We start from the raw sequence: 25,281 nt of genomic DNA on the forward strand, positions 1-25,281 counted from the left end.
GCCTTCATCAACCACTTCCTCATTCCTTCTGCTATTCATTTGCTTTCCAGTCTTTTCTGTTGTTTGTTTGCCCCTGGGCTGAAAACTCTGTTTGTGAGAGTGAGAGTGTGCATTTTTGTGTGTGTATTTTGTGTGTGTATATGTGCTCCATTAGGTGTGCCTGTGTGTACGTGTACGTGTGTGTGTGTGTGTGTGTGTGTGTGTGTGTGAAAGCGCTCTGAAATGACGCATTGATTCACAGTGTTCTATATTTTCTCATCTGGCTCACTATTACAGTGTGAGTCAATCGACACCGTATTTCTCTCTCTCTCTCAGTCCCTCTCTCTCTCTCTCTTTCTCTCTATCCCGCTCTCTCTCTCTCTTTCGGTGTGTATGAGTATCAGAGTATCACGTTGTTGAATGGAAGTGTTTACGAGGAGTGTCGTATTGCCGTTGCAAGAGAGGGGTGTTGGCGTGCGAGAGCTGTATGCACGTGTTGTTGGTTTAGTTTGGAGTATCAATGCTACGTTTTGTACATTTGTGTGCGTGTGCATTTGTGTGTGTATGTATTATTTTCAGAGTTGGAACACAATGGTAAGTATTCTGGAGTGCATGCCCCTTTCTTGCACTGTGTGGGGGTATATGCTAGTGCCGGAGTCCATACTGTATATCTGACATTGAGTTTGAGTGGATGCCAGAACAATTTTTTTATGTGTGTGAGTATTTATATGTGTGAGGGAGGATTTGCTTGTGGGTATTTGTACCCTGTGGTTTGTACACACTGCACTAGCTCTAGATCTGCAACCCCACCCTCTGACACACACACACACACATATATGAACACACACACAGCACGCACGTACACACACACGTGCACACAAACACACCCTCCCACTCGTGAGGCCTTTTGCCAGAATCAATAGCGGCTTTTTAATGCCTCTTGCTGTAGTATGAGTCTGAAACTGGAGAGCGGGATCATAAATATGGCAGCCAGGGCCCAGCGTTTGGGACGCACCCCATTTTAGACCTGTCACAGGCCACTCTCCCCCGAACCCCCTCCATTTATCTCCTCAATAGCTGTGTACTCTAAATAAGCAAACACAACTATTTCAATGGCTATATCTTGCATTTGGCTTGACTAACTGCTCTGTTCACGTTTTTGTTGAGTGCGAGCCAGGGAGACTTCTGGGGTTTCTTTGCAGTGTGCTGGTTTATCACTCAAAAGTACTTGTTAGCACCGGTGCCCTCAAATAATGCAGTGACACTGTTTTTTGATGCTGCTCCAATACACCAGTTACCGCTGCACTGTGAAATCTGATGCTTCTAAAATGGTTTTAAAGTCTGTTCATCTGTGTCAGTACAGTTAATTCAATTAAGTTAGCACAGATTAATTTTCATAATGCGTATTGCAGCGATTGAATGGCATGTATGATATGAATACAATTTCTGATCTATCATAAACAGTTTAATGTCAGTATCACTTTAACATCAGTTTTTTCCTCCTCACTTGTTTACCCAAGTCTCTCCTGGCACTATACACTCAGTGACACACACACACACACACACACACACACGGCAGCCCTTAGTTCTTTGTCTGTGCTACACTAACAGCCTACAGCCATGCTTACAGGGTATCTCCACTAGGAAGCCAAATCCCCTCTTCTCTAGGCTCACCTGGCTGCGAAAGAAAAAAAGAGACCCCGGAAAACTTTTTAAACGTCGGGGTTGGGGAGCAACTTTGACGATAAAAAGCGCATCAGGACGCGAAGCGAAGTGGAAAGAGGCTTTAAGGGGGGGAAAAAAAGGATTTCGTTTGCAGGGTTTTGGTTGTGTTGGTCTGTAAGTGGAGGTGGGGAGGTGGGGTGTAGATAGAGGAAGGAGGGAGGCAAAGAAGAAGGTAGGACAGAAAAGAGGACAGGAGGAAGGAGGGTGTAGTAGTGCGCCATAAAACGTCCCACTGCCTTTCCCAGGGCCAAGTCCCTGTTCTGGTTCTAATGAACTCATTTGTTCTGTTTTGCTGGCTTCACCTCCACCAGCAACAAAAGACAGTCTCCTTGTCTCCCTCCCTGAGTGCTCTGCTTCAGGGTTTGTTGAGCATCTAGGTCTGTCCTATGGAATTACCTTTGTTTACTTAACGCTCACCATCGATCAAATGGAAACCTGAGACTGTCCTCTACTGACGATGGCATTGCTAATTAGCATCTCCTTCTAAAACAATGGTGATTGCGAGTGACTCTGATTAAATTCATTTGCTGTTGGTGCACTACTATGCAGAGTCATTTGGGCTACGACACCAATAGACACCTTGCCTTAAAGATGTATGGATGATGTCCTTAAAAAAACAGGCCGACTTACGTTCAGATATTCTGCGCCGTGTCGAACAATAGCAACAAAAGCAAAAACATCAATCGGCAGCACATTCTGTGTGAACGCAAAATCACATTCTGGTTTTGGCCAAATATTTAATCTCTCCCACTTTCTCTCTCTCTCTCTCTCTCTCTCTCTCCCTCCTTCTTTCTGAATAATATGCCAGTAGGAAGTGGGAAAAAAAAAAGCGAGAGCACGGATCCCCACTCCTCCGCTCCTCTCGGCTGCACGTCTGTGATGTCATAATCACTCACATCAAAGGCTGTGCGCTCAACACGGCGACTGTCAGCTTCCCTGGAGGCGTCATTAAAAACGAACAGAGCAAACCGAGCCAGGCCTGACAGAGACGCATCAAAACTTCCTAACGCACACACACACACACACACACACACACACGCAACCATGAACGCAAGCACGGATGCAAGCACGCCCACACATATGCACGCACGCAATCACAAAATCAGGAACACACTCAGGATCAGCATGCACGCTCATGCACGCACTGAGGCAAATGCACTTCTGTACTCCCTCACACACACACACACACACACACATGCAATCACAACATCATGTATGCACTGAAGCAAATGCACATTGGTACTCCCTCATACACACATACAGAGACTCACACACATAAACACACACATATAATGGAGTAGGTGAACACTAATAAACTCACACACTGTGCACACGTGTATCACAGAACACATGATGTGTTCTGTGACAATGTCAAAAAATCCCTCATTCTAGCATGTGTAAATAAGAGCAGGGGGTACGCTGAGCGAGACACACGTTGCTTCCAACCGCATTGTACATGTGAGCGGCGACATCCACGGCATGTGAACATCTGTTGGGATGATGTGCTGTCGTGATGTACATTCGTGATGCACACTCATGTTGTTGCCGGTCCTGGCATAATGCAGTGCATTTACATAAATGTACAAATACGTCCACCCACCCACCCACTTTCTATCCCTCTCTCTCTCTGTCTCTCTCTCTCTCTCTCTCTCTCTCACACTTGCCCACACACACACACACACACACGCACGCACGCACACACACACACTCATAAACACACAAACTGGAAGCTATAAATAGTGTGCCTATGATGCGATGCTGTGTGTGGTTTCTCCCTATGGGTTTGTGTGTGTGACTGTCAGAGGGAGAGTGAAAAGAGAGGGAAGCGGGGAGAGGAAGGGAGCAGCAGAGGAAGAGGACGGATGTTTAAGAGAGCGGGTGTGTGTGTGTGTGTGTGTGTGTGTGTGTGCACATGTCTGATGTACGGTCTATGATAAACAGTACATGACAAGTATTGAAAAAATGGTGAGTCCCCTTTGATTTGAAATAAATATATGGCTTTGCGTGTGCATATGAATGTGTGTGTTTGTGTGTCTTTGTATGTGAGTGTCTTAAGGCGCCGAAGCTTATCTGTGTTTATTTAAGTATGTGCTTGTGGGTACACATGGCGTTCCTCATGTATGACTTACCCCTGGCAGGGTCTTCTGCTCATGCAGAGCATTCTGGGCTTTCAGGGCCGACTCTCTGGCACAGTAGGTGAGGAAGGCACAGCCTGGAAAGACAGCAAGAGAAAGAGAGAGGAGAGAATGAAGGGAGGGAGGGAGAGAGAAAAAGAAAGATAATTATGTTATGTGAACTGGGGACAGAGAGGGAGAGACAGGCAGAGGGGGGGCTGCACCAATCATCAGCGAATAGCCAAAAACAACACACACACACACACACACACACAGACGCACACAAACACAGAGTGAGCCTGCAGCCATAGCTCTGAAACTCTGCCTACTTGGCCGCACTGGGAATTCGGCAGTGTTTGTGTGTGCGCCTGCGCGTGTTTGTGCATCATGAACAACATTACAGCGACTGAACAAACTGAACATTTCTGTGTACACAAACACAATCCATATGCATGCAAAAAGAAATGAAAACGTTGACAAAAAATTGTCGCTTTTGCGATATGGAGATTTGTGTACGTGATGCATGAGAGCCACTCTGCCCGCAAAACACATCAAATCTGACGGAGCTTTCTCCCTGGCAGTCTAAAATAGCAGTTATCCATTCGTCCATCGCACTCCTCTGTCTGCTGTGACAGGGATAGACATTTTCCTGACAGCTTCGCTCCCTCACCCCCTCCCCCCCCCCCCCCACCCTCCCTTTCTCTGTCTCCCTGCTCCATATGTTCCAAGACTACCCACAATCCTCGGTTTTGTTAGCACCTGGGCTGACATGAGGGGGTGGAAGGAAGATGGAGACGCAGGAGGCAAGCAAGAAGAAGCCGTGGGGAACGTGTAAGCCGTTCTCTTGCCACCCCCCTGTTGACAGTGAGGCACACGCTGCTGTCAGAGAGCTGACAAACTGTCAATCTACAGATCAAGGCTAATGATTCATGTGTTTGACACTTTAATAAAATCGTTTCAAAGACAATTACACAATATAATGAGACAATCCTATTTGAGGTAAATATCACACTTCCATATCCAGATGTTTTGCTGGTTTGCTATGGCGCACATGCCGGAAAGATTGTGACCAACTTCAAACAGCAGCGGTATCATTTTAGTGATACCAGGCACACATCAAACATTTGACGGAGACAGTAAATCATTTTCAGAACAATGAGGGAGAAATAAACAGCGTCGCAGCAAGAAAACAGCCCTTTCAATGCAAGGGGATTGAGATGAATTTTTCGAGCTTTTTTGAATCACGGAGGGCTACATGCAGACGTCAACAAAATGTTCTCCACCGCCACGCTAGGAACACGAGCACAAAGGGACAAAAGAATTACAGTTTGTTCCGGGAACATCAAGGGCCGAGTGTTACAAGATTATCATAGACCCCTCCCCCCAAAAAAACACAAACGCTGTGCAGTTTAAAGAAAGAACTCCCGCTTATAGCTCTTCCCAGTATCGCTTTGCTTTGTTCTTTTTGCATACTGGGGGCTATTTACTGTTGTGGGCAGCACCATGTATGTAGAAGCAGCATGCCTCCCATCCTCTCGGCTCCGTGTCTTTAACCCCGGGTCGTCCTGATGGCGGGACACTGGGGAGCTCCGCCTGTTGGTGTTTTTAATTAACGGGCCTCTCTCTCATTAGGCGAAGTGGGAGCTGGCCGCTGACAGCTTGGCTACCTCCTCCTCCTCCCCGGGCCTGTCGTGTTAACGCTACATGCCAGCGCCGTCCCACAGGAAACATGCGCAAGCCTCTGATTCACACGCCTGACACACACAACGCGGTCGCGTGTTTGGATACGTCCGCGTGCATCGTCTTGCACATCATCCAGTGTATTCACACTCACACACACATACGGATGAAAGCGGGCAAGTGCACACGCATGCTTAGACGCTAACATGCACTTGCACATACTTGCACTCACACACACACACACGCACACAAGCATGAAAAGTGACAGTCAACAAACGTTCAATTTATCATCATTGTCACAAGTCAGATGCTGGCAGCGGCTCCAGTATCTGACTAAGACCCATATTGGCCCAGGAGAGAGAGATAAGCTGTTTGTTTCTGCTGTCAATGCTGCCAATTTGGTTTCCCATCACTTCAAATTCAAATCAACAGCACCGCAGAGGGGATCTGAGAGAATGTGTGTGTGAGAGGAGAGGGAAAGAGAAGAGAGAGACAGAGACAGAGACAGAGAGAGAGAAACATAGAGAGAGAGAGAGAGAGAGAGAGAGAGAGAGAGAGACAGTGAGGGACAGAGAGAGAAAGAAGGGCAAGGGAGCAAAAAGAAAGAGGGGGTGGAGAACAACAGAGAGGAAAGCAGTGCAGCGAGGGATGCTCGGTAAGACAGGGAGAGGAGGAGAGCGAGGGAGAGAGAGAGAGAGGGAGAGAGGGACTAGATAAGATCACCTAGCTTCTGTGAACACCATCCCCCTGTGTCCTACACTCGCTTCTTATCTCAACTGCTGCAGACACCCTAAAGGGACACACACCCACCGAGAGAGAGAGAGAACCAGAGAGAGAGAGAGAGGGAGAGAGAGAGGAGAATATGGAGAAGAGAAAGAGAAAAGATGAAAGAAAGCGACGGGGGAATGGTAGAGACTATGAATACTTATTGGAGGGGGAAGAAGAAAAGACACCAGCTTCAGTGGTGAAATCCAACCAACTGTCACCAGGCCTCATTAAAACGACAGCTGAGTTGGACCACATAGGGCTTTGACCTTGTTAACTATGGGAAACCTTGACTTGATTACGTACACAGAGATAGTTCCCCAACAGGTTGAATGTTTGAAAATGTCAAATTGTATTTTAACTTACTTCCTTTCATCCACCTTGTGACTGCTGTCAGGTGAAAACCCCATAAATCTAACTTTATTGCTTTTTGCTTGAATTGAAAGTGTACGTACTTTGTTGAGTTGCCCATTGAAAACCAGTTGCATCAGTTTTTCAGGTACTTAATTCCATAAGTTGACTAGATTTTACACTCAAGACAGCTATGTCTGTGACTACTGTAATAACAATAGTCAGTCATGTTATTATTATTATTATTATTATTATTATTATCATTATTACCAAGGAAGGTATGCTAATCAACTGCTTCCATGAACCACTACCAATAGGAACCAATATTAGAGCAATATGGGTTTTAAAAGGCCAATACTGCTACCTTTTTGCACTGAAGCTGGCAATCGCCGATATTCAATATCTTTAAATTTACCGTTTTCATGCAAAAAAAAATCAAAAAATTACTGGTAGTCTCCAATGCCTTTTTGTCCCATAATATCAACCATCATGCATGCATTCATGATGTAATACACAGTGAGTGCTGTGGAGTGATACTGGACCCATGAATTACCAGCATCCGTTGCCTTACGCCACCCAACACTCGAAAGCTCGGGGACAATGTTATTGTACAGAATTCTCTAATTATCTTGTGCCTATTAATTCTGGGATTGTAAAAGGCTGAAATAAAATGTTCCCTCCTCTCGCTCTGTCCTTTTATTCCCAGCTGCAGATGGGGAGAAACTCCCAGTGATCATTTAAATATTTCAGAACATCTTGGTAAGCGCCTAAAAAGAGTCAATAGCATTAAAAAGCTTTATCCACGGCGAGGCTGATACTCCACGCTGCATAGCCCTGGAACTCTGCCTCGAAAAACTTTGGCATGAAACTTTGTTTGAGGCTGTCCAATTTCAGTCAGTCAATAGAAATCTCCACGTCTCTCCCACCTCGGTTCTGTTAGCACTTATCTCTGCCTGAAAGGGTTGACCAAGGACAGCCTTTGCTCAATAAACAGAAGAATGTTTTTTTTTTTCTTTTTAAAAGATTGACCTTAAGACAAGAACGTTCTGACTGGATTTTTGTGAGTGCTAAGGCTTAGATAACGCTCTTCAATTCACTCTTCAAATGGGTCAGAGTAAAGAAGAAAATTCCAGACTTATTGTGTTCAGAGAAATACCCTATAAAGCCTTGGTCTTTTAGTCATATGGTGAAAACGAGCACCACTGAGCGCAGAGAAAGAATACTAATAAGTGGTGTATTAAGTCTGAGAGAGTTGGTGATTCGTGAATGGTACAGTTGCCCTTGTGCTGCTGTTACTGGGACACTGAATAAGCACCATGTGATTATTACTATTCAGTTCAGATCTGGTTCGAAGCACCATAACAAAAAATGAATAGAGCATAAGCCTGCCATGCAGAAAATTCTGCTTTTGAAAATACAATATACAAAGTCACTCCATCTTTTTTTTGTTTGAAATTAAAAATAATGATTACAAACATCATCTCCAATGGAAAAATAATCCATCCACCATGTTGAAGAGATTCTAATCACCTTACAAACTCTGTAATAGCTGTAATTACAGTGCTAATACTGACATTTGAAGTTTGTTGGCTGAATTAAAAATTCTGACTTTGAATAAGTTGAGCATCTCCTATTGAATCTGGAATCAAAGTGAAAAACCCAGACAAGCCCCCACACACTTAGTTCTGCGAGGAATGGTAATTCAATAAAGTGAGCAGCAGTCCGTCATATCCCCTTCACCTTTCCTGACCTTTCAGATCATTACTCACAATGGAAAAAAGAGACCGAGGATAGAGGCTATTTTAGGGGACATGGCCAAGGTCTCTGGGAACACTCCTACTTTCTCCCCGTATCATCTTAAAATCTTTAATTGGCAGCTGTAAACCCTGATTAAATAAAAAAGCACTTTGAAGCCCACAATATGAGCTCAGAGAATAGTACAGTACTCTGTGTGAAGAGGGAAAAAATCTTCAATTACTGTTCAGAGACCACATCAAGCATTTTTTTTCATTGTGTAAAACAGGCCTTAAAAATTCAGGAGCTGTTTCAGGGACTAATGAATGCTGGTCTTGAGTGTGATATTATTTCAGCAGAGTGAGACAGAACTAAGGGGCAATATTATGAAAAGAGGAGGTGAATTCATTTATAATAGAGTGTAATAGCAGGCCCAGCTCTCCTATAGGCTACTATATGCAGATCCCTTGGTCTCCTCTTCAGGGGAACAAGAACAATCTTTAATATAGAAATACCCATTGAGCAAGCCATGAGGAAAAGGGAGAGTGAGACAAGACAAAGCAATAGTTAGTAAACAGGTGGAGGATGAAACTCAAAGGGACGTCTGCTAAATCTTATGACATTTTTTCATTCATAAGTGTGGCACATAATTTACAGCAATAGTAGTTTCAGTTGTAACTAAATTACTCCCTATACTCTCTATACTGCAATGAGGTTATGAGGATTTTGAAATAAAAGTTATTATACTGTGTCCTGGGTGAATACTCAGTTCTGATTGACTGGGGGGTGTCAAATAAATTTTGATAACTGGACATCTCCAGCAAAACTATCTTATCATCATGCCGAATTAATGCACTCTTAGGGTTTGATCATTCCATTTCAGCCATACACTGGTATAATAGCTGGAATAAATGGCTTAGAAGTTGCCCGCAAAATGCCTAGGGTAGCAATAAAGTCGCATGATTTATAACAACAGAAGGTTTGAAAATCACCGTTCACTTCAAATACAATGTAAACTCTCAATGTTTGCTACCTAGGCATCACCGGCCTGATCCTCTCACATCAGCAGACAATGATACCTGTAGGAGGCTGAAGTAAAAAAAAAAAAAAGAAACAACCCCAACAAACAGCAACTGTGGGCATCCTCCATGTTGTGGGCATCCTCCATGTTGCATGTAGTAGTAATCCAGAGATTACCAGTAGATATGTGTTTACTAAATGTTTTTTTAACACAGCTTGAAGCACTTTCCCTTTACAACAATAAATGGATAAAGAAAAAGTAATACATACAGTCTGACGTTACTTTCTCTTTGACAAAAAAAAGGTGCAAGAAAGGAAGGGGAGAACCTTGAAATGGCATTAGTGTGTGTGTGTGTGTGTGTGTGTGTGTGTGTGTGTGTGTGGGTGTGAGTCCCTGAAGATAACAAGTCCCATCTCTCGCCCTGCTTCCCAGAGTGGCCGTCTCTAAGCTGTGCTAATCGATTGGCGGAGGAGGAAAAAGGGCCAGCTCTAATGTGTTGCATGTGAAGGATTTACTGGAGAGCAGAGCCACTGAATCAATGGAGTAGAAAATGCATCATTAGGACAGTGTCGTGTCCCCCCCCTCCCTTACCCCCAACACACTCCATCCTCACCCCCGGTCCCCTGAGGGTCGGGGACACAACACACACAGCAACACAAAAACACAAACACACGCACACACGGGATGTATGAGCTCAAATACCGCAAAGTAAAATACCTTACTACACCTAAAACATACAGTCTGCATCACACATAACACAAATGCTTGAACAGAGGCACATGCATGCACGCACACACATACACACAAATAGCTCCCTTGATGGCAAAACACACATCTTGTGTGTCTAGAACTTGAATGTCTAGACTGACAAATAGCCTCACTTACATCCTACTTCAGCCATTTTGTCAGGAAATGTTTGGGCGAACCAAATTTAGCTTTTCACAATATGAATTATTAAACAAGAAATGACTCTTAGGATGAACCAAAAGTCTGTCAGTACCCAAATGTACCATGCTGGCTACTCTGGGTCTGTTAACATTGACTATTAAAACATTGTAAGATAAATAGATAAAAGAAAGACGACATTTATTAGCCTTTACTGGGGCTGGGGTATGACCTGAAATCTATGTCACGATATATTGGAACATTTACGTTGCCTTAGCACTGGGCAAACGTAGCTAATCAATTCCACACGTTACGCAAAAGCTCAGAGTACTTGTAACTAAAATATTCGCTGGCAAAAAAAACGCCTGTTTTTTCCACACGCAAATTAGCCACTGCAGCTGCAAAGTTTAGCAAGGCTGTAGCACCGGGTGAGCGACCATCACTCAGTGTGAGGTGAGAAACTGATAGACTGACCGACCTGCATTTGGCTCCTGGTGAACACGTCTTGTGCCTTGGGAAAAATAACTCTCCTCCTTACAGAAGTTTACTCCAGTGCCATTATTCAGTTTGCATTATGGCGGTTTCACGTTACCTCTTCTGTATACATAGTCTTCTCTCTGCAGAGGGGGTGAACGAGTGGCCAGTCGTCTTTTCGACCCGGCCACTAAAGCACTCAAAGGGTCGCCAAAGTCATCAAGTTTCACTTTCTACTGGTAGCAGCTTTAAATTAAAGGAACACGCGCACTGGACTGCACTGGAGGAATGCATTTACTGAACATCCAGACATGTGGAAAATTAGGTCGGTAAAAGATTTGTTGTGTGGGTTTGGGTAAATTTTCAGCATACCGCCCAGCCCTATTTTAGACCATCATGGAACACTAAAATGCTCCGTTGAAACCCATTGTAGCTACTTTTAGCTGGGTTAGCGGCTCCTTAAGGCAAGGTGACACACCCCACCTATTCAATGGTAGGGGAAGCTCTGTCATACATTAGGCCTTTAAATGAAGAATTCATTCACAAAAAAACATGATTAAACAATTAAATGAATAATAAAATGAACAAAGACAATAAAATTTCTTTGAAAGTTTTACAGACTGTTTTTATGTAGCTGTGGTCATATTGACATCGGATGACATGACTGGCTGATATCCGATATTTAATATAGACTATTAGACACATAGATACATAGATACATACATACATACATACATACATACATACATATGTACATTACAGGACAGTACCGGACCACAGGGACATGAACTATTTAATTATTTGCATTTTGTCAGGAGTTTGGGGGTCAAAGGTCAGGCAATGAACTGGCAAAGCACATTCACCAAAAAGTCACATACAGATGAAATGTGGATATCGTCGCGTGTGACACTAGGAAGACAAAGTGCTTTAATTCTGTCATGGGAGTGGTCCCATGTCTTGTCCCCCTGATAGAACACTTACAGGATAAACACTCCCATTAATATTCCTCTGTGCACCTCTCCTCTCCACTCCACTCTCCTCTCTTCTCTCCTCTCCCCGTCCTATTATCCTGCCTCGGCGGACATCCTGTCCTATCCCGTCCGCCTTGCCAACCTGCAAGACGGAGATGAGAGGACGATCCAAACGCAGAAGGGGGAACATGAATCATTACACTTCCTGTTGTTGCACGCCGTCCGGGGAAGGAAGAGAGAGGACGCTCCCGGGGCTCCGATTGATTCCGGAGACTTAATTGGGTTTATTAGCCAAGATGTTGGGCCCCGCGAGGAGGCTCCCAGAGGCCGCTGAGCCCCCCCCCCCCCCCACACATACCCCCACCCCCATTCCCACTCCTCTGAAGGAGAAAGCCTGCGTAATTGTTTTCCCTCCATCTTCTGTGTCATTGTCAGATGGGTCCTGCGGGATTATTAGCAACCCCAGGTCCCTCAATAATTCATCCAGAGCTATTTATACACAGATGGAGAGTCCTCTAAAGTCTCCCCCAGTGAGCTTATCTGACGCTTAGACAGACAGACAGAGAGAGAGAGCGATGGAGGGAAACAGTGCTACAAAGGGAAAGCAAGAGAGAGATAGACAGAGAGAAAATGGGAGAGACAGACAAAGAGAGTAAGAGGAATGGAGAGAGGCAGTCACAAAAAGAAATGCAAAGGGGGGCAAAGGGGGTCTGACAGTGTATAAAATAGCAAGAGAAAGAAAGAGAGAGAGAAAGAGGAGGACGCAGTGATGAAGTGGGGGGAGAGAGAGAGAGAAAGAGAGAGAGAGAGAGAGAGAGCGCAACATTTTAGGTAGACACAATGACAGTGTTTCTGGTGTGCATTGAGTTTCAAGGTGAAACTCTCTCCTCTGCTTTGCCAAAGTGAACAAAAGCACCATCCCGGGAATAGCATACCCTCACACAGCACACATTAATGGCTTTTAATCTCCCCCCCTTTTTCCTCCATTTAACGCAATTAAGATGTTTGCAAAGCTAACATGGACCACTAGTCGCTATAGGAAGGGCAGATGAAAGACATCCAGGGATTTCCATATGCAAAGTAAACACAGTTATCCTCCTTTCCAACGTGTCAATGCCTAAGACCAACAAAACAGCAGCCAGCCATTTCTTAAATCGCCTAATAATTCACTAACATAACATTAACACATTAGCATATTAACATTAGCGCATTAAGCAGCTTCTAATCCCAAACAGCTAGCGGTTGGGCTACAGAAGGCTGCATGACTGCATGCTTTTAATAGCTTTGCGGATACCTGTGTTTTCTGCCTGCCAGTGGAGGGGACATTCTGTTGTCGTCAGACTAATGAGGCCTTTGGCGCACAAAGTCGATTTTCAAAGTCCTTTTGTCGGCTCTCCAGCCGCAGATAATTATAAATATTTAGCCCCTTTGGCAGTCACTTTTATCCGGCTCACTTAGAAAGCCTGGCTTCCACTTGGACAAATTGGGACATTGAAAGGCAGATTGGAATGATAGTTTTTACATTCTGCATTGAAGGCACATTAGTCAGGGCAACTATAACTCTGGGAAAAGACTTGGTTGGACACCAAGTGAAATGCTGTGTGTGCTGCAAATAGTATCTCAAATATGAGAAAAGTTGTTTTCCTATCCAGAACATACAGGATTTTTTATAGATCACAGTGTACAACAGGTCAATAATCATCAGGGAGAATGTTAAATGAACTTAAAACAGATATTTCTAGTACTCAAGCTTTTAAGTGGAGGCTTTGCCGTGCTAGCTGAATAGACTCAGTAAATGAATTACTTTGGTAACTTTTGTTTGGTGACCAATTTTAATTAGTTTGATGAGGAAAGGATGAGGAGTTTTTTTATATATATATATATATTTTGAACCTTCAAATTTGTGAAACCAGACTTAGAGATAATAATGGAACATGACATTGGACACCAGTTTCCCATTTTTTGTACAGGATAGGTGGATTGTGAAGTAGGCTTTCATTAGCTTGGGGCAGTGCCTACGCAGAATGAATTACTCTTGCCCAATGTTTCCTCATGATATTGATGGACTTCGTGTCCATGGAGGAGCATGTTGTTTTTCCCTCTCTCTCTCTCTCTCTCTCTCTCTCTCTCTCTCTCTCTCTCTCTCTCTTCTCTTCTCTTCCAGCCGTTGCTCCAGGGAAAGCACTGCTTATCAACTAGCCAATGCTCACATACTCACGCACGCACACACGCTTGCACACACAGACTTCTCTGTCTCTATCTATAAACCCCATGAAATCATTCCACACCAAGTGAAGCGGGGTATGTATAGGTTTGGCCAGGATTCCCATCTCCTGTTCTGTGATTAAAAGGCCAAACTAATAGGCTCTGTCTCGTTGGGAACCTGTGTGGGGCTGGGAGAGACCTCAGAAGCCATTAAATTGCAAATCTGTAATAATTTGCTGAAGGCTTTCTGTCCAGATTGTTCCCTGGGCTGATTTGTGCATTGAGGTAACGCTATGAATGGCCAAGCACAGACCCAGCTGAGCCCACTGGCTAGCCAGCCAAGTTAGTCTACTGGAGCACACGCTCCTAAAACACTTAGCGACACTGATACAAACACACACATATATGAATTAACACTTATGCAGCAAGCAACCATGCATGCACATGCACATGCACACCCACACATGCTTACAGACACATAGACACACAAAACTTTTAAATACTACATTGAATATACACTATTGGGAAAACATGCATTAACTGACTGCTTCCAACAAGGTGACAAAAATCCCTCACATTTGCATATTAAAATACTCAAAGATAAACAAACTGCAAGAGCTAATGTACAAAGAGTGAAAAAAAACACACACCACATTGACAAATATAGGACCTGTCCCATTAACGTGTTGTCAGAAAGCCTGCTAACGTGGAGGGCACTTGCTTATTTACCCCCGGGGCAGCCGGGAGCTGCAGGGGTCTAATTCTGCTCCCATCCCAGGAAGGTCATTCTCCCTTCCTGAGCCATGATGGCCACAGAGTAGTGCTTAAATCTGGCAAAACGCAGCCTATAAATTACAGCAGAGGACAGAGGGGTCAGAGCCTGGCATGGAACTGGGCCAGAAGCTATCAATCTGCCGGGGCCAGGGAGGGCGACATCTGTCTCTGGGACTCCCTCGCTCTTTCTACCTCTCTCTCTCTCTCTCTCTCTCTCTCTCTCTCTCTCTCTCTCCGTCTCGCTTTTCTCTCCTGTTTCTCAGTCTCGCTTTTCTCCCGCTACCTCTTCCTTTCGTCCCTATTGTTCACTCTGTGCTTGTCACTGAACAATCTCTCGCTGCCTGCTTTCTTAGTCTCTCTCCACCTCTCTTTACAATCTCTCATTCTTTTATACTGCTCTGCCTCTTGATATTCTCTCTCTGGCTTTGTGTCCTCCCCCCCTTCTCTCTTGCACAGATCTCCCTCGCCTCTTTTCACGCATTCCCTTACATCATCCCTGTTTCAACATCTCTCTAATTCTCCCTCGCTCTCTCTCTCTCTCTCTCTCTCTCTCCCTCCCTCTCTCTCTCTCTCTCGAGCTCCTTGTCGTTTTACGCGCTCTTGCACCATCTCCCTCAGCCGCGATATCTGTTTTGGTCTATCTGCTCTCCAACCAGCAGGATAGGATAAAGCCTTGATGTACTTTGTCTCAATGTGATGTGAGTAAGATTTGGATGGTAGTATTTGATAGCAAAATACACTGATCTGTGCTGTCTTTAGAGAATGCTAGAGAATGTTCTCTGGATCGGTATGGGCCCAAGGGTTGTGCAGAAATATGAATGCAATTTGAAATACAAATTCAAAGGTGTCGAAATTGACCAAGGTGAAAATCAATTCAGCAGTTGAAATGTCAAAATGCAGCTGAACCTTCTTCCTCAGCTAACAAACATCCAATCAAAAGAAAATAAATAGAAAACTTGAATTGAGTTTGCTAGTTTAGGATGTTCCTCTGACATCTGATAAACAGAAGTAACAGTGTAAGTGTAGGATACTTACTCTGGTAATCACAGTTTATCAAGTCCAACCTACAACAAAAACATGGCTTTTTGGTTGATGATTCTGCCAGTTTCATCGGAACATCTTACATTACATTTGGTGCCCGAACCCTCGAAAACTTCTCCATGGATTATTAATCCTCCTCCATTTTCTGAATCAAACTTAGCCTTGAATAATTGAGAGGGATCTTTGAAAAGCCCTAACCTCCATTCCCACCTTCCTTTTACAAGTCAACGTGGTGCATTTTTAATTGAGGACATGAAATAGGCATGAAGGGAGATGGAGGGAAAGTGAATTAAATCAGAGACACTAGACTTGGCAGTCGCTGCATAGGGTGCTGTATGCATGCATTCAGAGAGGGCTAAACATGTGTCTGGCCTGACAAGTCGCACATGCTCAACAGTGTCTGACTTGCTTTCTGTCTGGGACAAATAGTACAAGACTCATGTAATCCCTGCTTTAGAGTATCCCAGCAGGCAGACCTAGATACGCCACTTCGAGTTATGGTTAGCGATTTGGTTGTGAATAAGCATCAATTCAACTTTCTATGAACCATAATTCTCTAAAGCCAAATGATTTGTTCAGTCTATATGAACCAATTGTGTACGGACTAAAGAAAAAAATGAAAAGTACATACATCACTGGTTGGAGGTATAGTGGGGGCTTGTTACAGTATTCAAAATCAATTCACAGTTCTTAGTAAGGAAATAATAATGGTTTGCTTTCAATGCGATATATAAAGAGATTCTAAAAAAATGAATCTAAAAAATTTAAATAAATGTTTTGGTTCTCTGGTAAATGGCACACAAACAGAAACATTTGGACACTGGTAAATGATGAATAGATTATTTTTATATGCGTTAAATGAAGTTCATAAAGGAAAAAAAAGACATCTGGAGCAGTACATAGGACATCATGCTTTTCTAGATATGCATTATTGGGGCACTGGCATAGTTAGTTGTGAAAAACTTTGGTTCTATTTTTCACATTGCTGCCGTGTCGTGCTACTATGGCCCCATGGAGGGTCTCTGCAGCACACACACACATACACACAGACACACACAGACACACACACACACACACACACACACACACACACACACACACACACACATACACAAACACATACACACACACACACACACACATACATATTTCCTCCCTTCTGTGCAGCTGTGTAAATCACATACTACAGGTTTCCCAGGCCCAAGAAATAAAGCACATTAATAACAGGCCTGCATGCCTAGATTCAACACCCCCCCCCTCTCTCTGTCTCTCTCACACACACACACACACACATACACACACACACACACACACACACACACACACGCACAAAGCAAATGTACATGCAAAACATATGCACATAAAGGATGAACACAGACAACATATAAACATGCAAAAGTATGCACATCAAAGATGAACACACGCACACACACACACACAGACACACACACACACACACACACACACACACACACACATAGATATTGGAGACAGATATTATAATATTCCGTATCATAATACCTCCTGACTGTGCAAAGCTTGATAAAAGGAGCCATCAGCTATAAACCAAATGGCAAGATAGCAGTTACCAAGTTCACACTGAAAGGAGATTCATAACCTTGTGACTAGTGAACAAAGGAAATGGTTTTTAAGCCTCCTACACTGTACAATTACATATACATCATAGTTCCCATATAATTGCATGGCTGTAATTGCAAGTTCCAGAAATGGACTCCAGAAAAAGTAGCTATGGAATTAAATAACAAAGAGACACAAATCACTATCATCAGTACCAAATGATCTCCTGACTTTGTACATGTAGTTTCACTCTGAGGACAATAGGACATATTGTAATGGCAGCAGCAGGGCTGAAATCAGTGCTTTTAATATGTTCACCATTTTTGCCAATCTCTAATCTCCCAAGATTGAGAGTATTCAAAAGCTGCAAAAATGGCAATCAATCTAAGAAAAAACAACCTGGGCTCCTTCCCACACAAAGCCATATTATTAGCAACAGAGCCTTAAATTAATGCAAGCATCAAAAAAGTCAAAAACAGTATGAAAGACTTTCCAACATTTCCAAAGTATTGCATTCCCCTTTCTCCGGAACCGGCCAACGTTATTTGAAGCACGGGGTGTGGGGGTGCGGTTGGGGGTAGCTGAAAGATTGAACAGGCCCAAAGCGCCAAGTCTTTAAACATTTAACACAAAGCACAATAATACTTAGCTGATGCAACAGCCTTGAAAACAGGAACTATCTACCTCTCCAAGGAGCCTTCGTCAAAATAGGGTGTTTTGTTTTTTTTTCCAGACTGAAAGAATGGTGCACTGGAGCAGCTGAACATGGCAATAGGCGAGGAAGATTGGGGTAAAAAAGGGGGAAGCCCGTGCAAATTGTTTAGCCTCTCTTATTGAAAACAAAAGGCCAAACGTTGATGAAACATTTAAGGCAGACTTCATTTTAACCCTGCTCTGGGCTATCGGCTGAGGAGTTTAACTGTGTCAAAACACAAGAAAGCTCTTTCACTGTACATATAAATATTTCAGAGGGGTTTCTCGCCTTAGAGATTGTTGGAAATCGCATGGATCACTTTCGTCTTTAGTATTTCAGAATATTGATATCCCTGTTTAGTCCTGGCATGGCCAGTGGCGTCGGGGTAAAGATGAAACACTGCAGAAATTCACTTTTGAAACAACAAAAAGTGAAATAGTGATCAATATCATGTTTTACTGTATATGTGTACACCAAGCTATAATTAAAAAACTAAAATAAAAATAACACAAAAGACATGAACAGCCTGAATGTGGATGTTTTTTTTTTCCCTCGTCAAAATGGGGACAGAGCAACTTTTGGTGAAATAGTTCTGCACCTGTCTCTGTATCTCTTATTACCTTACTAAGAAGCACAGTGACACAGTTGCAGAGATGATGTGTTTTTTTTTTTTTTTGTCATGTGAATATTGCTGAGGTCAGCAGCCTCTCTGACCTGAGGAATGATGGCAACAAATCTTCACTGTAGTGTCTCCCCACAGGTCAGCACTGCCGTCCACGGTGAGCCATGACTTCACCATGTGGAACCATTAACTATACAGCAACACACTGATATATGCTGACTAGACCATTTCTATATGATACTGGAGGTTTATGTGTCCCTCTACTATTAACACAACAAAACTTTCCAGTGATGCAAATGAAGCTTCAATAAATGTGAAGTTAACTGCAATATTTTTTTATTAATTATAACAATTTATATTGTTTTTTATCAGTCATTTTATTTAGCTGAGGGAAATAAAGCAATGTACTATACAATTTAAATGTTTGACTTCTTTGTTATTGGTATATATGTTGTTGATATAGCTCATCTACATTTCTTAAATTGTAGAACTGTGGCAATAGCTAAAATAGAATGTGTGTGTGTGTGTGTGTGTGTGTGTGTGTGTGGTCTGTGTGTATGTACATGCGTATGTGCATTTAGTTATACTAGCTTTTGTGTGTGTGTGCCAAACGTGCAATTTGTGACAGTTTGCTGAATGTGCGTCGTCTCGGTCTTGGGGAGGTGAGATGAGATGAGCAGATAGGTAGCTAGGGCCGCCGCCCACTCAACTCTCCCCCTCACTCTCTCGCTCTCTTTCTCTGTATGTAAAGGTCAGTGGTTTTAATGAGAGGCATGCCGAGGTCAGAGGAGCCAGAGGGCCCCACCTCCCTGACAGGCCTCATGACTCCAAACCTGCTGTTAGCATGCTAATCCCCGCAGGAGCTCCATGAGCGCTCCCTCCCCTGGCTTCACGCTGCCTTCTCTCACTGTGACTAACTAGCTCCCCGCTCGGCCATCAGCCGGCCCCCCATCTGACAGTCCCCTCCAATAATAATGGACAACAGAGGCAGTGCTTGCTTGACAACGGTCCGCCTGACAAATTAGGCTCAGTGTATTCTCCTACACGACCGCTCTGGCTCCGCCCCTTGTCTCCTTCTTGTTGTTTGGCAGTTCTCGGCTCCTCCAGGACGGGGCTGCCGCGTGTGTGTGGTGGAGGTGGTGGTGGTGGTGGTGGCGGGGTGTACTTTGGCGAGAAGCGACCTCCTCGGTGACACATGTTGCCTCTCTCCCTGACAAAACACTCAACATCGATTGCGATGCGTCGTCATAGAAACAGGGCACGACGTGGGGCCTGAGCGCGCATTCTGAGCTAAGCTGAGTGGAGCATTCTGGGCCAGGGAGGAGAGGAGGTGCACACAGACTCATGCACGCGCACGCATGCGCACACACACACACACACACACACACACACACACACACACACAAGCACTCATCCCAAACCAAATGCGAGAGGAGGGGAAGGCAAGATCCCACAGAGAGGATGATGCAACGGGAGTGAAATTGTGAGGCCGGAACGCATGCTGCATTAACGCAGACCCGCAGGACAAAAAAACACACTTGCACTCCTCTCTCTCCTTGTTCAAAGGCAAATTTGGTCTTACCCTTCTTTGTGGTAGGGGGTACTTCTCTAATGGCAACCTGTAACACCTAATGGCCTGCAATAAAACACAGCATCAGCTTTTCATGTTTTTGGCATCATGGCTTCCTGGCCTTACCACACACAGTAAGCCTAATGATGTGTTCTGATCTTGGTTTGCTGACAAATTTCAATTAGATTGTAATATGAAAGGACTGAAATGCAAATGTCATAACCATGGGCATTTCAGAGGGAAGGGAACCATAACATCCTTTACGACCGGCACAGATTATAGCCCCCATCTGCAGTATAACCCATCTGCAGTATGGGTGAATCCATACAAGATTACTATGGATCATTATATCTCCACTTGTTATTTCAAACATATTACAAAACCTTATATTATCTTATAACCCATTTCTGAAGTATTGATATCAAATAACGATATGGTATAACACCCAAACTACTGTCCTTTGCAATCACGATTCTTTACATGCAGTGAGCTGACGGTGTCCTCTCTGACTTTAGAAAGCTGGGGACATCTTGGACTGACGACCTGTGACATTTTGTCTACACCACCTGCAGTCCCAATATGGAGTGCTTGGCCTAAGATAAAGGAACTCTCTCCATCTGCCTTTCACTTTGAGCAACACTCCAGCCTCTTAAACTCTACTTAAGCTGTCTAAGCCCATGGAGAGAACCGATGTTAATGTATTTGGTTTGGCCAAGGACAAATAAATTACTTGGATTAGATTACCACCAAATGAAACAACAGCAGTCAAATAAACTTGGTGACAGCATTTGCTTGGAAAAGGGTAGAACTAGACAATACAGGTTTGGCTGGGAAAACAATACTGCTTGAAGTTGTAAACAATAGACAGCACCTTCAATTATTAAATGCCTATCCCCATATCATCGCAGCTCAATTACCCTGGCGATTATTACACAAAATCAACCCGATGAGTGGTGTCAGCAATCATATCCACGCCTTTTTTTTTTCTTGAACAGATCCCCACCTCCCATGCTGCATTGCCAAGGAGAAGAGAGAAAAAGCTGGCTCTTTGTGCTAGCGGTGCCTCTCAGCCCGTCGTGCTCGGTAGCAGCAGCAGCAGCAGCAGCAGCCGGTGACCATTATAAATGGCCTCTATTAGCACGGCTCGGTCGCAGAGGGGAGAGAAATAAAATCATTGGGAGAATGTAGGCCTGCACTGTCGCCTCTGCGCCCGCTCCCAGCCTCTGCAGACCCCCGTCCCGCGCTCCCCTCCTCCCCGCTCCCTCCACCCCTCCATTCCGAGGGGACAGAATCCTAAAGACTAGATTACTAGTGATACATGGAGTCATTATAGGGAGGGTTATGGCAATAGTATCACAGGCACGGCTGACAATGGACATAATAGGGGTCTCTTTCTTCAGAGTTAGCATTACCATAGCCGAGGCTGTTTCTTTTGGCTTGTTTATGTACACTAAAAGAAGCTGACTCTCTTTTATTTCCTGCCTAGGAAAATAGGCTTGTTTTATCTAGCTGAAACCACGATTATTTTTCTGTAAATGTGCCATATTCCTATCTCTTTGGGTTAACTTAAATGAATGCAACAATATCCCCAGATGCGCAATAAAATTGTTAGTAATGACAGTTATAATAATACAGCGTGTAACATATGAAAAACAGATGTAGATCAAAATTGTGAAGGAGAAGGCAGTCAATCATTTAAGCCTATACAATCTCTGGTTCAAGGTTTTGTACCACCACAGCCATTATGGAACGTGAAACACCATCATGAACAGGGACCAGTGCACCCGTTGTCAGTAGCTGCAAGAATGTGAACGATGAGCGAGGCATCCATTTGTGTAAAGTAAGTAAATCAAAAGTAAAGACAAAAGGGGATAGAGGAAAATAGGAGCATAGAATGAAGAAAAGGGTCAAGCAGAGTTGATGAACACAAGAAAATATAGAAGAGAAGAATAGAAGGGGAGTTTTCTGGTGGGCAGCGCTACAGACTTTACTCCACCGATGCATTACAAACCTTAAAGGGTCATGATACCCTCAGTTTGAGCCTTTCTCCGCCTACTGTGCGGTTTTGAAAAATGCAAGGTTTTTCAGCCGCTAGTTGGAGACAGTAAGTCTTGCACAGAAAATTGCACAGAAAATCCAGGAAAAAAAGCAAAAGATTATGACAAAAGATTATATCCAGATTATTACCAGGATGGATATGTTTCATCATAAAATTGATGAACATTGATTAACTACTTTAAAAAAATCTGTTTAAGGTTTCATGCTCCTTTAAGAGGCAAAAAGCAGATAACAGACAACATTCCTATAGATAGATTTGAATATTTCTAGAGGATATCTCCAAACATGTAATGAGTGGAATATGTGGAATACAACACCTATTCATTCTCTTCCAGATATTTGTTAAACTATGGATTGCTCTTGTCATGTTACGACACGTAACCTCACAAAAACTCTTGCTCTGATTGCTTCCTAGCTGAAATGTGTAAGATTGTGTGCTCTTTGATAAATCTAGTGCAATGTACGACATCAGTCACTTTGACTGTTATTTGTGGGTTGTGCTGTTTTTCACTCCATTTTGGGAATCTCCTATGGAAACCTCATAAAAACCTACAAATGACCAACATTCAGCCAAGCATCACCTCCTCACTGTTAGGTGTGTGTGGGGGGAATGTGGCCTTCAAGCAGGGAAGCTTACAGTCAGCCAGTGAACTAGTGAGCCAGGGAGCAGCTAGCGCCTCCAGCTAGTTAAAATATGAGAGCAGCGGGGGCTCGCTAATGAAAGCGGGGGCCCAGCCCGGGAAGCAGGGCCGTATATCGCAGTGAGGAGACAGTTCTTAGAATCAGCTGGCGAGCCATACCCATAGTTCTGGGGCCGCTGGTGATTAACCGTCCAACAGGGAGTCGCTACTACAGCTGGGCTATTAATAAAAGATAACCCCCCCTTTCCTTCTCCACCTCTTTGGTATCCCCCTTGCTTCCTGACAGTCTCCGCCCTCTGGAATTATTTGTATATCATTATCATCTCCTGACACATGGTGCACATCACACATTGTTTACATGGGGCGGAGATGGCTTTAGAGGAGGGGGGAATCCCAAAAGTCATTGTAAAGGTGATAGCTCATTCCCGGAGAGCCTTGCTCCCTTGGGGACTGGGATGTCCTGCAGGTATAGTGGATCAATTAGTGACCTTTCATTAGATGGTGATTTGCAGAGAATGACCCATCCCTTGAGAGCATGAAATAAAATATAGGGCTACAGCATTGGTCATTACTGTTACACCAAAAGTACAGCGCTGGTCATTAATATTACACCAAAGGCCAGTTAATATTGTTACGCCTAAACTTTGGGATTACTTTATTCACTTGCACCAAAGGTATACACAGTAGCTGGTCATTACTGTAACAAAGGGACTGCTCCATACCATGAAGACTAGAACTCAAGCAGTTAGGGCTACACAAAAGAAATAAGACACATTTAGTTAGAAAATTAAACTGTTAGAATGTTATATTCAGTTAGAATGTAGAAACATTTAAAAAATAGATTATTTAGAGTAGCCGATATTTCTACCAACTACATTGCATTACATTGCTTCCCTGTCTTGTCTTTACAGTTTATTTTATTTTTAATTTACAATGAAGGACTTATTCAAAAGACACTCTTTGAAATTACTTAAACAGCTTAAATGCTGAATGTAAAGGTATATTCTTACTTAGGCCTGTTTTGGCGTGAACGCTCCCTTACCGTGTGTTGCACATGTACGCACATGTGCACGCACGGGTGCACACTCACACATGCACACACACGCGCGCGCACACACACACACACACACACACACACACACACACACACACGCACACACACACACACTGACACGCACGCACGCACGCACACACACGCACGCACGCACGCACGCGCGCACACACACAAAGTGAGTGCACGGTGCCGCGGGCAGTCAAACACAGCCTCCCCGCTATTGCAACGTGAAAACGTGAGGTTAATGGCCTGGATTTAGCATTAGTGAATGAAAGCACGTTTACAACCGCTGGACTACATGTGTGACTGAATACTCCTGTGCACACTGCCCAAATAGGAACACTGCTCCTCCTAATATTACCCTACATAAATGAATGCTGTCGTGACTCCTGATTCGTGACATTCTCATGCTTGGATATGTTAGCTCAATAACGGAGAAAATGAGGCACTAGATTGGAGAGATATTTGGCCACCGAGTAGCCAATGGAAAATTCATCTTTTTTTTTGGTGCCATAAAACCATTCAACAACATGAATAAAGTAGCCCAGGCTTCATCACTACAGAAAATTGCACAATAGCCTGTCTGAAATATGCCAACAATTATGCCGTCCTACTCACCAAATCCAATATGTTTTAATGTCCTCACTCCCACTATGATATCGATAAATAATGCACATTAAAAGAAATAAGTATGAAGACCCATCTCTGTCTCGGGGAATCGGGGCATAACCCACCTTTGTGCATGCCCGTGAAGCGGTCCTTGAGCACGGTGAGCTCATAGATCTTGCCGAACTCCTCGAAGAGGGGCCGGAGGTCCTTCTCGTCCAGGTTGCGGGGGATCTGACCGATGAAGAGTTTGATGGCATCGTGGTCCTTCATGGGGATGGTGGCCGGGCAGCCCGCCGGGCTGTGGCTGTGGCTTAATCCGTTCACAAGCCCGTTCGTGCTGGCGGAGACCACACCGACACCGTGCACCGTGCCGTCCACCTGCCCGTTGGTTAAAGTTGCCATCTTCGGACCGGCCAGTGAGTTGGGATGGTTACAACAGCAGCAGGAGCAGGGGGTGGTGGTGGAGAATCGTTTTCGTGAAAAGCTGGTTGAAGTCTTGGTCAAAATTGGGGTCCGAGACCAAGTCGTGCCAGAGCTGATTCCGCTCTCGTCCTATCAAAGCCAATATTTACATTGATGTGAATACACATGTAGCATTTGGCGAAGACGCATATCAAAAGCGCGCAAAGCCGTTGGTCCCGGTGGAGGCTTTGATTCCTTATATTTATGTCCTACCCAATAACTCGTTCATTGATTTCATAAAAGAGAGACAGAGAGAGAGAGAGAGAGAGAGAGA

At 44.0% G+C, this 25,281-nt stretch overlaps 1 protein-coding gene across 41 annotated transcripts in view; it reads right to left on the minus strand.

Annotated features, from left to right (window-relative positions):
- Positions 1-24,947, minus strand: part of celf4 (CUGBP, Elav-like family member 4) — a 68,157-nt gene extending 43,210 nt beyond the window's left edge. For all 41 annotated transcript variants that reach the window (XM_071918865.1, XM_071918848.1, XM_071918847.1 and 38 more), the window contains exons 1-2: positions 24,671-24,947; positions 3,834-3,916 (exon numbers count right to left, since the gene is read on the minus strand). In XM_071918865.1, coding sequence (XP_071774966.1) covers positions 3,834-3,916; positions 24,671-24,947 — 360 coding nt within the window. The remainder of the gene's footprint in view (positions 1-3,833; positions 3,917-24,670) is intronic.
- Positions 24,948-25,281: the final 334 nt, after the last annotated feature.

This window comes from Centroberyx gerrardi, chromosome 5, assembly GCF_048128805.1.
Source record: "Centroberyx gerrardi isolate f3 chromosome 5, fCenGer3.hap1.cur.20231027, whole genome shotgun sequence".
Taxonomy (NCBI): domain Eukaryota; kingdom Metazoa; phylum Chordata; class Actinopteri; order Beryciformes; family Berycidae; genus Centroberyx; species Centroberyx gerrardi.